This window comes from Poecilia latipinna, unplaced genomic scaffold (assembly GCF_001443285.1).
Source record: "Poecilia latipinna isolate Pla-1442-1.1 unplaced genomic scaffold, P_latipinna-1.0 Scaffold96, whole genome shotgun sequence".
Lineage (NCBI taxonomy): Eukaryota > Metazoa > Chordata > Actinopteri > Cyprinodontiformes > Poeciliidae > Poecilia > Poecilia latipinna.
In genome coordinates this window covers 578,880-592,159 of record NW_015112712.1, presented here as the reverse complement: position 1 = coordinate 592,159, position 13,280 = coordinate 578,880, and the positions used below count along the sequence as shown (strand labels likewise).

Sequence of the window (13,280 nt, the reverse complement as noted above, 5' to 3'; positions counted from 1 at the left end):
GTGGCCCCCCAAAAATCCCCCCCCCAGGCCGGCCTAAAGTGGGGGCTTTTTTTTCCCCCGAAAAAAAAAAAAAAAAAAAAAAAAGTTTTTTTTTTTTTTTTTTTTTTTTGGTGGTAGGAGGGGGGACTGCTCCGACGCCCTGACGTAAACCTGTATCCCACCGTGCGTCATGTGAACGTATGAGAAGTTACCTTTAGGCGTAAAATAACATAAAAAATTAAAGGTGTTCAATCTGTATTAAACTTTAACGATATGCATAATGCATTTTGTGACGTAGAATCGGCAAATAAAGCAAAAGCGAGGCATTTCTGGAAGACAAAAACTGTAAAAGAAAACAAAAAAAGCTTACAATAACTCATTTGACTTCTCATTACCTTGTCACTTTATAAAAATCAAGGTATTTTATTGTGATTAAGTAATATACCAACAAAGAAAAAATCTCCTTCTTGGTGGAAGCTAAAGGATCCATTTTCAATTCTCAATATATGCGTGCTTATGCATTTCTGATATCTTTGGTTTGAAGTTTGACAAGCCGTGTGGCAAACGTAGCAAATATTTATGAAAACACTGCTTAGGTCAGATAAAGGTGCACTAAAAATTTTGCCCAACGTCTAGTACATCCTGATTTCCTTATCTCCTAAATACATCTAGCAATCTTGAGAAAAAAAAACCCTGCAAGAGCCTGCCAAAAATAAAAAATAAAAAATCAAGACTAGGATCACCTTTCGTCATAGTCGTCAAAGTCAAGACCCAAATCCCATCTGAAAACAGCGGTTTGGCTTGAAAATTGCTTTTTTTAATGAGACGATATATGCCATCTGACTAAGCTTGAGCAATCAAGGCAAAAGTCCACAGATGGACAAAAACTGAATAGACATACTCCAAAAACATAATTTATTCCAATAAAAGTTAGTTCAACAAATTGCTGACTCAGTGGCCCAAATATTATTTGTTAATTATGTACAGATTTCGGTTAGTCTAGCACATGAAATTCTGGTCGCAGTGGCAAAATTACTTTACCCTAAAAGTTTTTGTGTTTTAAAAGCAAAGTATTTATTTAATAAGGGGTTTTAATTTAATTACACATATTGTTAGAAAATGTCAACATTCATCTATCTTTAAGTGCAACATGTAATTGTAGTTAAAGAGTACAAGACAAAAAATGGGAATAAAGCAAAATTTGTACGACTGACATATAACCTTTTGCCTCCTAAAACAGGTAAATGCAATGTTTAGGCTGCAAATTGAATCATTGTCTTTAATGTTCAGCAAGTGACTTTTATTTGAAGTTAAATTTCACTTCACCTACTAGCGTGCCTTATACAAAACATAAAACAATTTATTGTGTGGGAGTAATAGCAAGCTACTCCACTTTTAACAATTAGCAATATTAGCTGAGCCCCCTCCGTTACTGTATACTATGAGAAAAACCTGGCCAATTGTTAAGACCCTTCCCCTGCAAGATACTAAAGAACCTCACACTTTTATAAACACCCACACAGATTTACACATGCAAGCCAACGAAACACACAAGCATTATTCCAACATTGTTTAAGTTGTCCAGTTCTAAACTATTTAATACCCAATTACATGCTCTTATACAAATAATAGAAAATGCTTTACAGTAGAAAGGCATAATGTAGATCAAAAATGAGAAAGCCTTGTGCAATTTCATTTTAACAGTGCGTGTGTGTGTGTGTGTGTGTGTGTGTGTGTGTTTGTGGGGAAAAAAAAACAACCAGAAAATAGACAGCACACAACAAAATTGCATGAGATGGCAATGACACTCTTTGGCATAAACATTTTTCTAGTGCACTATTCTGCTGGTTCAGAATGTCACCAACATCTCAATGAATCCAGCTAAATTAATACACTGTATGCTCAATGTACAGGCAAGAAAACAAAAGGGGTTCAAAATCAAAATGTGGGAAAACATGTATATGTATATTATTGATCACTGTTGTACCCCAACATAGTCCAGAGTTCAAAATAGTATACCAAAATGACCCCCAAAAAATAAAGGCTCGTCAAATTCATGCATTTTCCAAAACTCCTTTACTCTTACCAGCACCTAACTGTATAGTAATATTTTCCCCCTTTTTGTAGTGTCAAACATATTAAGAGCTATCAGGGTTGTGTGCTTATGAGCAAAGAAACACACGTTTGCTTTTCATTTTTTACATATATACTACACAGTGGCACAGTTGGTAGAGCTGTTGCCTTGCAGTAAGAAGGTTCTGGGTTCGATTCCTGGCCTGGGGTCTTTCTGCATGAAGTTTGCATGTTCTCCCTGTGCGTGATTGGGTTCTCTCCAGGTACTCCAGCTTCCTCCCACAGTCCAAAAACATGACTCCAAATTCTCCGTGTGTGTCTCTGTGTTGCCCTGCGACAGACTAACAATATGTCCAGGGTGAACCCCACCTCTTGCCTAGGACGTTAGCTGGAGATCGGCACCAGCAACCCTCCTGACCCCATTAAGGGACAAGGGTGTTAGAAAATGGATGGATGGATATACACTACACCATATCCATATGGCATGTAATAGCCAACTAATGTGGAAAAAGAAAAATTTACACATGCATCAAGAAAAGGGACGAGGCATTTCTGAAAATTATCCAAATAAAATCTGACTTAAACTATAATTCACATTTTATTCTTTGTTTTTACATATGTCATGTCATAATAAATTAATCTCAAAGTGAAAATCTGGAAAAAAAAAAAAAAAAGTTAAAGCCCAACCCAAGCCTCGGACACATAACTTAAACTATGAAAAACATTAAATATTCATAGAAATGATTTACAGAAGATAAGAAAAGGCAAATTGGTTCCCATTTATAAAGGCTAAATTACAAGTTGAAAACATGAAGTGGCAGTTTTAATACTTGAGGATTTGCTATCCGTTATTTTTGAACAAATCCAAATTAAGACAAGTGAGTGAAATTGTATCTTTTTGCTCTTGAGCACACAATCCATTTTTAGCAAGAACAATGACAGAAAATGCAGTGCATGGTTATTTAACATTATAGCACGAAAAAGAAGCTTTAAAAACACCTAAGTATATGAATCACATCTTAGACACTCCTTTTGCATTTACAGTGCTAACACATTAAGTTTCATGCCACTAAAGGTTTTAAGCAGCAAGCGTCAAGCTGTTCACATCCAGTAATGTCTTTCAGGTCCTAGAGAGTTAAGACGTCTTAAATGAACAGCTTAAGTTTCATGTAACAACACAAACACATTTGTGACATTCCACATCAATTATCCTCGTTTTTAGAGAACTAAGAACTACTTTAACACAGTGTAATGCAATTCAACTTTAGGCAGTTATTCTTTTGTCTTTAGTCTTTCTGAAATCATGGCTTAAAACCATCTATACATATGTTAGCTTCTTCTAAAACACCAAACACATCTTGAGCGCCTACTAAACTAAATTGCTGGCTGGGGGCACAACTACTAGAAGCCTACGATGCTACAAGCATGCCAATAAAGTATATCTGAGGAAACCATTTCCTAGTGTTTTGGAAATATAACTGTAGTCAAAAAAAAAAATGCCACAACAGCAAACGAGTTTGTATTCCAGTCATCTCAGAAACTCTAGGGGAGTTTAACCATTACCTGAATATATTATCCAATAAAGGTTACGCAATGTTAAATGCGTGCAGATATCCTCACACAGTTCAGACTCGTCTACTGTGTCCTTTACCAATTAGTCCTGGTCATGCCATGAGGAGTTTTCTAGTTTCACACAAACTGAGGCACGGCAGCAATTATTGTGCAGATTTTCCCAAGTTGAAATAGCATGTTTCTATATAGCTTTCACTTAAAGGGATACTTAGGATTTTTTTAATGAAAGGTCATCCATAAAAGCTTCCTCACCGATGTCATTTCCTGTCAGAAGTTTGTATAAAAAAAAAGTGAATAAGTCCTCATAGCGGTGAAAAGCTAATAATATAGGGGCAAGCATTTTTGCCGACTTCAGCAGCTTAAAACAACTCAAGATGAAAATGTTTCCATTTGTGGGTTACAATGCCAGATTAGTAGACATTAACTGCCTGCACTTTCAGTTAATATCTGCTTATGACGAGAAGATGGCATCATATTTGTTGCCATTTTCCATGCTGACACAGGTCCATGTGTACTATGCTAAAGTTACATTAGTTAGATTTGCTGTCCTCTGCTGTCATTTGCTTTGTCATCTGAATTAATTTGCTTCATCAGCTTTGACTAGTCAGTTTGCTCCAAGTCCAACAAGACCAGAATAAGCATTTGGATTGAATAGCATTGAAGATTATATTTTATCCATGTCTCATAAGAACTAGCCAAATGGAGAAATTCACTATTGAAATCTTTGCAACAGGCTATTTTTACTAGTAAGCTGAACTTTATGTTACTGTGCTAAAGTTATTATGTTAGTTAATGCAGGCTGACTCCTGTTTTTGATAATTTAACACATTTCCAACCACAACAACAGAAAATGTTTAAATACCTGGGATACAAGGCTGTTACAGGAGGTATTAACCATCTAAAGTTTTATAAGAGATTGCTGTCAAATTTGTTGGTGTTCCCTAAATTGGAAATAATCTGTTACTACACTAAAAATCTGATGGTTTTGCTACATTAGTGATGCATCAGCAACGACTGCTTTGGTTTTTGTCAGACAGCAGCGAAGACGCTAAATTTGTGCTCTTCCCCGTCACGTAGTTAATATGAAGTCATCCCGACAGACTAATATCACAGAAATCTCTGACAATTTAGCCTGGTAGTATGGATGTTGTTTGGCTGAACAAGCAGCAACATCCTTTGCAGTATCTGAAAATGTTGAATGGCAATATCTAATAATAAAGTGTCGTATCCCACATTTGGAAACATTCTGAGCTTGAGTTGTGCATCGTTGGGTCTGCTTGGTAGCTTTCCTCCATTCTTCTGACAGCTTCACATAATTTAAATTATCCCTTTATTTTGATTTATTACCGATTTCATCTTGGATAAAAAGGCAAAATAAATCATTGCAAAATATGGTTAAAAAAGTAAACCAATAGCAAAAGCGAAGCTTTATTCCCAAAAAGTTTCCATGTGTAAAGTTTTCCCTTTTAATTGTTAGAGTTAAAAAGGCCTTGTTTAAGTCTTATTCTATTCTAAAGGCACTTAAAAGACATTTGACAGAAACAATCAAGATTAAAGGTGCAAAGATAATCAAGTAAGTTAATGACATACAATGGGGGTTGCTAGGAGGCAAATTTCCATTTTCTCTGAATATCTTCCCAACACCCTACGTGTGGCTCACCAAGCGCCCTCGATGATATCAGCCAATCACATTTACACTACAAACAACCTTGTTCTTGGCTGATGGAAAATCTGGTCTGTTTATACAACTCAGATTTCTGCGTCTGTCCAAATTCACCTCCTCTACCTGAAGTTGGACAAAAATATAGCTTCTACACATGCCAGCTAGCGGTAATGAGAGCTTAAAGGGATGAGGGTTGGTGGTAGAAGTGCTGCTGTAGCAGATGCTTAAAGCCTGGTTAAATCGCCACCATTACAGTCAGAGTTGTCCTCTAGCTTGTCTTTTGTGTCTTTTCTTGGTGAGTGTTGTGGTGCGTGTTGTTGGATTGAGGATGAGACGATAAGCTGTTTGTTATTTGGCGGGTGTCCCTCAAGACTGGTTACAGGTATTGATGTTAAGCCACTGTGTGACATGGATCGTCTGGCACAAGAAGCGACCGTGGAGGAGCATCTTACGCCGATGTCTGAGTCTTTCATTTGACTAAGCCCTGTTGTGTTTGAGGAACCGATGCTGGCACTGGGGACCATCATTTTGGTACTGTTTCCATTCTTGCTGGTGGTCGGCACCATGCTTGCAATCTCGTCAGTGGGAGACCGCCCGATGCTACCATCCACCTGAGCTCGGATCTCCGGTGAGACCGAGAGCTGGTACTGAGGCACAGGGCCACTGTCACTGCTTTTGGGATAAAGAAACGTCTTCATTTGACCTTTCCCTTTGACGTTGACTGTTCCCCGATAATCAAACTCGTAATCCATGCCACTGAGCACGCAGTAGCTTTCCTCGCTGACCTGAACGCGGCACTCCACGCCCGTTGTGTCCATGCGGCTGGCGATGTTGACGGTGTCGCCCCAGATGTCATAGAGAAGCTTGGTGGTTCCAATTACGCCCGCTGTCAGGGGCCCGTGATTAAAGCCAATGCGAAGCTTGAAGCCGAAGCCAAGCATGTTCTTGTTGAAGTCGTCCACCACTCGCATCATTTCCAGGGCGAATTCAAAAAGAGCTCGAAGGTGCTCTTGAGGATGAGGTGCATCCGCGCATTGCTGAGTGTTGAGTCCTGCTGCAGCCATGTATGTTGCACCAATGGTTTTGATCTTTTCGATATTTGCAAAGGCAGGCTTGCGTAAGAGCTCATCAAAGTCACCAATTAGCTCATTGAGGACACGATAGCACTCCTTGCCTCCCTCGTAGCTTTCTTCATAAAACTCACTGAAGTTGACAATACTGGCAAATATGACTCCCACATTGTCGTGGTTCTTGGAGTAACTCTGGGAAACCTTAAGTTGTTCCGCTACATGGATTGGGATTATGTTGCGGAGCAGCCAGTCGGCCTGGTCCCTCATGTTCTGAATCTTGATGCGGTGCTGATCTGCTTCTACGTTGCCGTGGTAATGCAAACGGTAGCTGACCTCGAATTCGCGGTTAAGGAACCAGACGAGGAGAAGGAGCAGGAAGAAGGCCACACAGGCTTCAGGAATAAGACGTTTGTGTGGGTCGAAGTTGGGTTGTTGATCAGAACTTGTTGAGTTGTCGGACAAGATCACAGATCCGTTTGTAATGTTGCTTTGGGCATGAGACCTGGTGGAAAGACAAAGATAAGAAAAAGGAAATTAAGAATAACAGTAAAAATTAAAAAAAAATGCAAGCATGCAACCAAAGTATTACTTGGCAATTGGAATTTCACATTTCTTTTAAAAACATCAACTTGGGGATTCTTTTTAGGAGTTGCCAAAATCTCACTTTTAGTGGCATTTGATAAAGGCATATTAAAAAGTAATGTTTTTTATATTTATTTTGCATTCAACTTTGTCAAAGTTCTTACCGGAAAAAACTCTCAACAACACTGGAAGAGACAAAACAACAATGGTATTTATTAATCAGCCTAATACATAAACTGTGCAAGATACTATATATAACAGTTATCTTTTCACACTGTTACTGTTACTCAGCAATTCATTTTATGAATAATCACCATACAGCCAGAGGTGCAATCTCTCAACATAACAGCAGATCTAAAAAAAAGTGTAAAATATGGGTATTGGAAGATGATGGCACAGAAAGTAAAATAAAAATAGACTTATAATGAAAAAAGGTAAAAATGACCACTGTGTGAAGAGGAAAGATGGAAAAGTCAAACGTTGCTTCTTTCACATATTGGTATATCTACCAATAAATGTCATATCTAGTTGTCATGCAACATTTGAACAGTCTTTTAAAATGTCTCAAAAAGGAAAATTTGAATTAAGTATGTGTCCATCTGCTGGGTTGGAGCAAAGTAAAATTATGTCAGATGTTTACATTATTAATGGCTGCAATGAACAAAATATAGACGTTGCAAACTAGCATGGATCAAACATCTTAGAAAAATAGAATCCTCCCCTACAAGGTAGAAATTTGGGCTTATACATTTCCCAGATTTCATGCGTCTGGTATGGCACAGACCCACAAGTGGTGCATTAACTCATTTGGAAAAGCGAAAAACCATCACAAGCGAGAGCAAATTTTTTTTTTTTTGCAAAACTGAGGATGTTATTTTGACCATTGACCTTTGATCACGGTAGAGCAGATCATTGCTATTTTGACTATTTTACGACTTAATGGACAGAGGTTTTTGTTTTTTTTTCCACATTTTCTAAATTGTGGATAGTTTCCATCTTAAAGAGATTTATATCATTTTAGTTGAACTATCAATTTCTGCACCAACTTATACATTTGCTGCTGCATCTGCTCTAGTGAAAACTGCCTGGAAAAACCCATTCCAGTTTTCAGTGAAATGCATTACAACCAGAGTGTACAACATATCCTGCCTTTCAATTAATGATTCAATTACACATAATGAGTAGCCTGCAAATTATAGCTTTTCAGTCCGTTGCTTTCTATTACTCTACTACACCTTCTAGTAAATTACTTGCTATGTAGAAATGTAATTTTTTTTTCTTTACCAAAAACAGTGATTAATCTGGCTAGTGAGGTTGAACTGAAATCATATTGAACACAAATGTATGCAAAGAAAGTAAACAAAGGAAATGAATACTGCTTAACTCATGACTGAAAAGTATCGCTAAATGACGCAAGAGTGATGATGACATCACTAGGGATATGAAATGAAATGTCATTTGACATTAATATATGTGCATGCACCTATACCAGGGTGGCATCAATTTGAAGCATGAAATGCCTCAGAGTTAACATTTTTTCACCTTCCAGTATTTTAGACCAACAAAATGTTTACCATGCATTTGTTAGATGTGTCCTACCTGCAGGGGGAGCAGCAGAGCAAGGTAAGCAGTGCCAGCCCCACAAAGGTGGCTATTGTAGAGCGCATCCAGTAGCTGAGATGGCAGAAGTTACAGTACTGAACAATAGCTATGATGATGGCACAGCAGATGAACATGGTAAACTGAGAAGAAAAAAGAAGAAAGGAAAACGTCAAGTTATTTAAACATCCTCTTTAAATCTCATCTAAAAGTAAAGCCATATAGTTTTATTGATATAGTTAGGCCTGGCCCGGTTACAAGAATCAAATGATAGCTACGTTTTGAAAGGTTGTCATGTCTCCCACCTGCTTCTTAAGCCTGGTAGTTAAAATGCTTAGAAAAGGTCAGCTACTTTTGCTTTTTATAGCTTACAAGAAAGAAACATTGCAGATTTTCTGTTTTAACGAAAAGCAATTAATCAATTAACACACTGTTGCTTGGACCGTTGGTATTGATACCATAAGATTTTAAAATTGTGGTATCTTTAGTCAAGATTATTTTACGATGAGAATCTCATTTCAGCCCAAGCCAAACCACTGAAAGATTAAACGTTTCATTTACAAAAGCCAGGATATAGTTAGAAAGACAGACTTCTACCTGGATTGAGTTGTACATGTCACAGGTGAAATGGGAGTAGACTGCCAGAGCAGGCAGAGACACCAGGACGGCTCCGACGAAGTGGCGAACTATCCAGCCAGAGACGGCCCTCATCAGCACCCGAGTGCAGCTCAGCACACTGTCCAGGTAGAAAGCCATCCTGAAGAAGGAATAAAAGGGAAAAAATATAACTTATACACACAACCTTTCATTGCATACAACATTGACATTTCAGAGGATTGTTGGGAATGGGCGACCTGATGCAGCATCTTTCTGCATGGAGTTTGCATGTTCTCCCTGTGCATGGACGGGTTTTCTGTGGATATTCCAGCTTCGTCCCATAATCCAAAAAATATGGTTGTTAGGCTACTTGGCCTAAACTGACCTCAGGAGTGAGTGTGTGTGTGTGTCTGTGTGGATGGCTGTGTGCCTACTTGTCCGTTTTATTGTGTGACTGTCCAGAGTGCAACCTGCCTCTCATACCATGACTCCTGGATTTAAGAGTATGCTATTGCAAGGAAAGATCTTATTTTAATGCTTTTTCAGTATCTTTTACAATGTTGCCAGAAATAGTTTGTTTTTTAGTTCATATTGATACCAGATATAAGGCTGCAGATTTTAATTTGTCCTTCCACTGTCCAAAATCAGCCCGCAGGATGGTAGTTGAAGACCCACACTCTGCATTTAGTATCTCACCGAATGGCACACAGCAGAGCCAGAGCCTCCAGCAGGGCAACTACAGCTGTCAGAATGAACGCCAGAGCGGATGGACTCTGCTGGGTGACAAGAGGTCGGAGGAAACAGGCAAGTGAGAGCGCCAGAACGACCAAACAGCACAGCAGCATGTCCAGGAAAGAGCTGAACGTTGGACTGGCAAACGTCTGAACTGCTGCTTGATTCTCCACCTGGGAGGGAAGACAAAAACGGAAATGAACATGAAATGAGCAGCAAATGCTTCCACTTTCCATCACCTGCAGCTGCAGTCATGCCATCATAAAATCACTTCTAAAGTTACACCAGCAGAGGGCATTGTAACCTAGTGCACAACAACTTTCAAGGTCCTGCAGTCATTTCTCTTTGCCGCAGTCTGACCAGTCTGGTGGTAATGTGGTGCTAACAGGCTTCCCAGACGAGACTCAGACAGAGGAAAACTCACACAGATAAACACACAGAAAGCTAACCTGATATCAGCATAAATATAAAAAAAGGATAAAAGGAAAAAGAGATTGATTGACATCATGAAAAGATACTGACTAACTCTGACTAAAAGGAGAACAGCAGCATATTACTAGCAAAGAATTCAGCACCTACAATTAAACCCTAACTACATTCATATGCATGCACACTTTCAATCAGATTCAGGCAGATGGAGACCATTACATCACAGAAACACACCTCCTCCTGGTAGCTTATCCGGTAGGCAGACTCCAGGCTCCTCTCCAAGAAGGTGAGGCTCAGCTTGTGTAGGGGAGGCTTGTAGAAATAGTCCTTCATAAGGCTGTTAGAGTTGCATAAACAGCAGAGAGAAAATCATGTCCACTTCAGACTAAATGTTTTCATATTTTATCACGCTACACCCACAAAGTTTGATTTCATTTTTTTTAAAATGGAGAATATATTGGATGAATCCACACAACGTGCCCAGCTGAACTGACACCCAACCCCTTCGCAATGGGATTTTCTAATAAAAGGGGCCGACAGGGTGGTGATTACCTATCCTCCTTGATAACATCCACAAAGTGAGCATCACTCCTTTCCCGGAAGTTCTTTGATCGGAGCGGGATGAGCGCCGAGTGGTCCATGCCCATGGCTCCTCCGCTCCAACTCTTCTCTTTTTCCTGCAGCATCTCACACAGCGAGGTCTGGCTGTTATTCAAGGCCTCAAGCTGAGGACTGAGCAGGCCATTCACCGTCTTGGGGCTGCGGCCAACTGATACCGCAGGGGAACACTTCAGATTTGAAGAGTCCTAAAAGAGAGGGGAGTTCAGAAAGAAAAGAGATCCAAAACTCATAAAGATCAGAAGGTGTGACGGTGCAAGCTTTGCTCTCTGGAGAAGGTTTTATGTAGTGAAATAAAGGGGACATGAAAATGAAAGACGGTGCTCCAGTCAGATCCATTCAAAGGCAGCAGTTTAAATCAAATTCATCTGGGACCCATTGAGTTATTCCTCGGAGCTCAATATTTTCTGCGGCTTTTATTACAAAATATAAACATGCCGAGTGGCTTAAATTTATTTTCTTTTCACATTTTTAGATAAACATGTTTACACGCTTCCTTTTCTCACCTTGCTGTTATTGCTTCTGTCATCATGGCAGCCATTATGTACCGTTCCTTCTTCGAGAACCTGATCCTCTCCTGCCATAAGGGTCACGCTGCAGGACAGGCAGGGGGACTGTCCGGAGATTAGAGACAAAACATATGTAGTCACATGGGGCAATTAATAAATTGTGCAGAAGAAAACATGAAAAGTCATGGTTGAGAAATCACAAGAGTTGTGTTACGTATTCACAAAACATCATGAAGACTTTTTTTTTGTTTTTTTTTTAATAGTTTCAGTCTTTGTGTCCATATGGAAATTGTCATAACAGAAAAAAATGCCCTGTTGGATATTTCATTTGTTACAGAGTTACGGATGTTGAGAGTTTGACTTTTTGTTAATGAATTAGGTAGAAAATAATCTGGGAAAAAAAAGCTAAAATTAGCAGAATAAATGATTTTAAAACGAGACATTTTTAGTAAGTTCAATGAAAACCCAACTGAGTCAACATTTCACCTAAACTTTTTTTTATTTTATTTTAAACCCCTTAAATTATTTGAAAGGTTGTTCTCTACATGCATTATATGCAAGTTCTGCTTACTCTAAGTTGCTCTCAATTACAAGAGTTGAATGCAGATCAAATGTATTTAGGAAATCACTACGTTTTTCATTAACTTCTAGTTTTTTCTTGTTATTGTTGTTGTTCCAAAACATTTCAATGTGCCTTAAAATAAAAGAATAAATCTACGTAAGGTAGAAAAAAGTTTTCACAGCAATGTGTCAAACTAACATGCAGAATCTGAATGCAGGAATTTGCAAAAGCAAAATAGCCTATTATATATTGCATCCCTGGTGTCCTTTGGTACTGCAATATTGAACCCTTTATAATTTGATATATTATGCAGCTTACCTGAAGTCAAAGAAAATAATTATTCATTTGCTTGTTTACAGATTTTCTAAGTAGATAAATATGTAACTTAAAAAAAAACAACAACAAAAAAACATTAATGTCAAAGACCGCCTTACCCCTGAATCCAACTGCAACATTTTTTCTTTCTCCTCCGTTTTGGGATACAGGATTGGCATAACTACCAAAGAGTTATTTTGTATGATACTGTGAACCTACCGAATGGGAGCAAGATAACTCACTGGGTGCATTTATGCATCATTAAGCATGCAAATAATGCTGTCAAATGTGGCCAAAAAATATTTTCACACATTCAAATATCATCCACTAATCTATTTAAAGATCCCACATCACTTGATACGAGTCTGTTTTTTTGAGGAACAGCTTCTCAGAAGACAAATGGCTCTATACGGAGAAGTCAGACTTGAAGAGCGCTTCGCTGCATGAGCTAACCCATTACATTTGCCTCCCACTGTGCCCTTGATTTGTCGACTTGCTACTGTTGGAGTGAATCTAAAATAGAAATGCTACACACCCTTGTTTAAATGGCTGATTCTCTCTTGATTAAAACAAAAAAATGCATCTTTAATGTGACCCATACTCTTTACAACAACAACTGAAAAACAAAATGGAATCTTTTACGGGTAAAACAACAGACTGAAGTAAGTGTACATGCTCTTTTTCTAACTGCGGAGGGGGCTACGTTTAGAACAATCCACCACGTTTATTATTGTGCCAAATTTTGAGGAAATACGGTGCAACAGTGGCGTTACATAGACAAACTCGAAAACTAAAAAGACGAAAAGAAAAAACTGGTCAGGGAGTCTGCCGGGAGACAAACATTTAAAACAACTTCACCGATTTCTGAAAAGTACAGACTGTGTAGTTTGTGTAATAGCAATCCCCTACGCTCTTCATATATCTGGAATATGTGGTAGGGTGGTGATAAAATCAAGTCGTTTATATATATATATATATAT

General features: G+C 38.5%; 1 protein-coding gene across 2 annotated transcripts in view; it reads right to left on the bottom strand.

The window, feature by feature from the left end:
- Positions 1–3,785: 3,785 nt before the first annotated feature.
- Positions 3,786–13,280, bottom strand: part of adcy9 (adenylate cyclase 9) — a 43,038-nt gene continuing 33,543 nt past the window's right edge. Inside the window, exons 3-10 of one of the 2 annotated variants that reach the window (XM_015025898.1) lie at positions 11,421–11,528; positions 10,849–11,102; positions 10,531–10,633; positions 9,832–10,040; positions 9,136–9,295; positions 8,539–8,681; positions 7,104–7,124; positions 3,786–6,859 (exon numbers count right to left, since the gene is read on the bottom strand). In XM_015025898.1, the coding sequence (XP_014881384.1) occupies positions 5,512–6,859; positions 7,104–7,124; positions 8,539–8,681; positions 9,136–9,295; positions 9,832–10,040; positions 10,531–10,633; positions 10,849–11,102; positions 11,421–11,528 (2,346 nt within the window). In that variant the 3' untranslated portion in view covers positions 3,786–5,511. The remainder of the gene's footprint in view (positions 6,860–7,103; positions 7,125–8,538; positions 8,682–9,135; positions 9,296–9,831; positions 10,041–10,530; positions 10,634–10,848; positions 11,103–11,420; positions 11,529–13,280) is intronic. The other variant, XM_015025907.1, reaches the window with a different exon arrangement.